Here is a 3,495-nt window from a genome sequence, read left to right as displayed (position 1 = left end):
GAACACCCCATCGAGCTGTTATTAATCTGAAAATCTTCCTGTTCAGCATCCATTCTCCCTGATGAAGAGTGTGACGGCTGAGGAAATCGGCATGAAAATTGTCTATGCCCCTGATGTGCACTGCTGACAAGGATAGCAGATGACCTTCGGCCAACTCCATGATGTCTGAAGTGTAACCTCTGCTCACACTGTAGGGAGTTCTTACCTACAATCAATAGGTCATCCAAATACGGAATGACCAAGGTATCTTTTACCCGTAAAAAGGACATTACTTCCGCTAGCAATTTAGTAAAAACCCTTGGGGCCATAGATAAACCGAAGGGCATTGCCCGGTATTGTAGATGACGAATTTGCCCTTCTATACAAACTGCTACCCGAAGAAATTGCTGATGTAAATGGTGTATAGGAATATGGTAATAAGCATCTTTAAGATCCAATACTACCATGTAACAGTTTGGAAATAGATTTTTTATGGCCGAACGTATGGATTCCATTTTAAATGTTTTGGGTCTTATAAAGGAGTTCAGTTTTCTCAAGTTAATTATAGTTCTGAAAGAGCCATCAGGCTTACTAATCAGAAATAAGGGAGAGTAAAATCCCCTCCCTATCTGGGAAGATGGAACCTCTACCAGGACTTGTTTGAGTATGAGGGATTTAACTTTGGTTTCAAGTGCCTCTTGTTGAGGCCTGGATCTTAAGGTGGTAAGGAGGAAGGAGTCCGGAGGCCTTTTAATAAAGTCTAATGTGAGGCCTGAAGATATTAAATGAATGGCCCATGGATTAACCGTTATGTCTTTCCACTGCTTACTAAATTGTTTTAGTCTTCCTCCCACCGGTGAAATATAATCAGCGGAATTTATCTGCTGGCTTGAAGGGGCGCTTATTGAACAAATTTCCTCTTTGTTTGAAATCTTTGTTATTCCATCTGTCCTTGAAGCCTCCCTTCCTTCCGAATGGTGGCTTTTTGAACGCCCTTCTGTAAGAAGGAATAAAGGGATTAGGGAACCCCTTCTTCCTTTCACCTGCCTTAGTGAGAATTTCGTCTAAGACCGTTCCAAAGAGGTACTCACCCTGGCAGGGTATAGTACACAATTTAGCCCTGGACTGGGCATCCCCTTTCCAATTCTTTAACCATAAAGCGCGTCGTGCCGTATTAGTGAGGCTGGCTGTTCTGGCTGCTAGGCGGAGAGAGTCTATAGAGGCATCAGAAATGAAGGCTGCCGCCCCCTTAATCAAAGGAATAGAGGCACGTAGTTTTTCCCTAGATACACCACTCTTAATATTTTGGTCCAACTGCTCCAGCCAGACCAGCATAGATCTACTAGTGGACGTGGCTGAGATCGCCGGTTTAAATGCCGTGACACAAGCTTCCCATGACCTTTTAAGCAGAGCGTCTGATTTTCTATCCATGGGGTCAGGCAAGGAGCCCGCATCCTCTACGGGTAAGGAGGATCGGCGAGAAGTTGATGCCACAGCCGCATCCACTTTAGGAATTTTAGACCAAACTGCCAAGTCCTCATCATCAAAGGGGTACCGCCTCTTACATGATACCGGTACAAAGCCCTTCTGTCCTTTAGCCCATTCTTTTTTAACAAGGTCTTTAATGGCCTGATTCACAGGGAATACTTGGCCCTTTCGCTGCGATAAACCTGCGAACATAATGTCCTGTGGTGTCTGGGGATCTTTAGACTCTGACACCCCCATTGTTCCTCTTACAGCTTTAACCAAATTATTTACATTGTCTGTAGGAAAACAGACATAATCTTCCTCCTCCGAGGAATCCAATCTCTGAGAGATGTCTGAGTCCACCTCTCCACTTTCTGCTGATGTGTCGGCTATAGGTGAAAGAGTCCTTCTACTTCTCCTTTCCATATTAACCGCCGGACTACCCCTCAAGGACTGAAGCTCTTCCCGGATCATGAGACGTATGTCATTCATCCTGACCGAACTCTCCTGCTGTAAAGTGTTATCAATGCAATGTTGACATAGCTCCTTAATATATGAGTCAGGTAGGGGCTCATTACATATCTTACACTGCTTATGTTTAGATTTTGACGTCCGCTTAGCCTACAAAAAAGACACAAGCAGAGGAGACTACTGTAAGAGATATGAAGCTATATATACACTTATCCGGAAAAAAAAAAAAATATACCGGCTGCAGAGTTGTCTGGTCGGCCTGGGGTTTGGAACGGGACGATTTTTTCCCTGATTTATCCGTGGAATCACTCATTTTTGAGTGTCCGCTGATTTTCTTATTAGCATCACCACTAGGCAGGATTACAACCTCCAGTGGGCGCTCAATATCTTCCTGAGACGACATGGTGCGCACAGTGCCATGTGTCTCCAGCCTTATATAGAGCCGTTCTTACAAGGGATACACGCCCCCATCTTTCCTCCCCCCCTTTTTTTTTTTTTTTTTTACCTGACCAACTTTATTAGCCCTCTCCACCGCTGTCCAAGGCGTCCACGCCAGCACGCTTAGCTGACCCCGCATACCCGGAAGTTCCTCTTTACATCCGGGTACGCCGACCATACAGCGCCTGCATGTGCGCTCGCGCGTCTTCCTTCTATGCTGCAGAGGAAGAGAAGCTCCTGCTACCGCGGCCGTTCATGCCCCACTGTGGCCGGAGGGTAAGCGCTTTCCATAGCGACACTTACTTGATGTGCTGACGGGATTCTTTAGGCGGTGGAGCAAAAACCAACGGTCTCCCAACAGGGAGACTGTTGTGATCCCGGCATGCTGCTGATGTATCCAGATGAGGGGGGGAACCAACAGGAACACCCGTCTCTGACGCTCGCTCTGGGGCCCCTGTCGCTCAACAGAGACGTACAGGCTGTGTTCCAGGCGAGCTTTTCCTCTTCTTAGCTGCAGAGATTCTCTCTGAGGGTTTCCTCCTTGGGAACAGGAAACCAACTGAGGAGCGAGGGGGGGCCGCCCCTTTTATCACTCTGTAGGTTTCCTGTTCCTAGGGGCGGATCCCCTCTCTCTAGTGGGTGCTGTCGTGGCGAATAGAAAAATGATGTTTCCAAAATTGTACTGATGTAGAGTAGACATGTGGGAAATGTTAAACAAGGAATCATGAAGCATACACGTAATATATGGCCGAGAGCAATATAGTGTGGCTCTCCCAAAAACAATGTCCAGACACACTGGTTCACCAGGACAACTCCAACGAACATGTACTACAGCAAGAAAACGGAGTATAAGAATCCCAAAAATCATAGTAGAAAAAATAATTTTATTAACACAAAAATACATATCAGAAACGTATGACCAATTAAAATTATGCACCAAAGCAGGTGGTAGATAGAGAGAAAACTCTAGGTATACTGGTGTAAATGGGGGACGCTACATATATCCAGGGGTAAGTATGCTGCTAGCGATGCGGCTATTTTAAAATCATATCATAATGAGGTAGTTCCTGCAAAAGTCCCTAGAGGTCAGAGACAATATCTCATGAGGAACATGCTGGATAAATCAATAAATGAATAATA

At 45.5% G+C, this 3,495-nt stretch overlaps 1 protein-coding gene across 1 annotated transcript; it reads right to left on the bottom strand.

Moving 5' to 3' along the window:
- Positions 1 to 846: 846 nt before the first annotated feature.
- On the bottom strand, positions 847 to 2,394 carry LOC138648099 (uncharacterized). Its single transcript, XM_069737604.1, has 2 exons — positions 2,153 to 2,394; positions 847 to 2,067 (listed from the first exon to the last, which is right to left on the bottom strand). The coding sequence occupies exons 1-2, from the start codon at positions 2,318 to 2,320 to the stop codon at positions 847 to 849; spliced, it is 1,389 nt and encodes a 462-aa protein (XP_069593705.1). The 5' UTR covers positions 2,321 to 2,394.
- Between the last annotated feature and the right edge of the window lie 1,101 nt (positions 2,395 to 3,495).

Source organism: Ranitomeya imitator, chromosome 8 (genome assembly GCF_032444005.1).
Source record: "Ranitomeya imitator isolate aRanImi1 chromosome 8, aRanImi1.pri, whole genome shotgun sequence".
In the NCBI taxonomy this organism is placed as follows: domain Eukaryota; kingdom Metazoa; phylum Chordata; class Amphibia; order Anura; family Dendrobatidae; genus Ranitomeya; species Ranitomeya imitator.
This window is presented reverse-complemented; position numbering and strand designations above follow the sequence as displayed.

Coding starts and splice junctions, on each gene's coding strand:
- LOC138648099 (XM_069737604.1), bottom strand. CDS start 2,320: ATGTCGTCTCAGGAAGATATTGAGCGCCCACTGGAGGTTGTAATCCTG. Junction 2,068..2,152: donor ACCAGACAACTCTGCAGCCG/GTATATTTTTTT, acceptor TCTTTTTTGTAG/GCTAAGCGGACGTCAAAATC.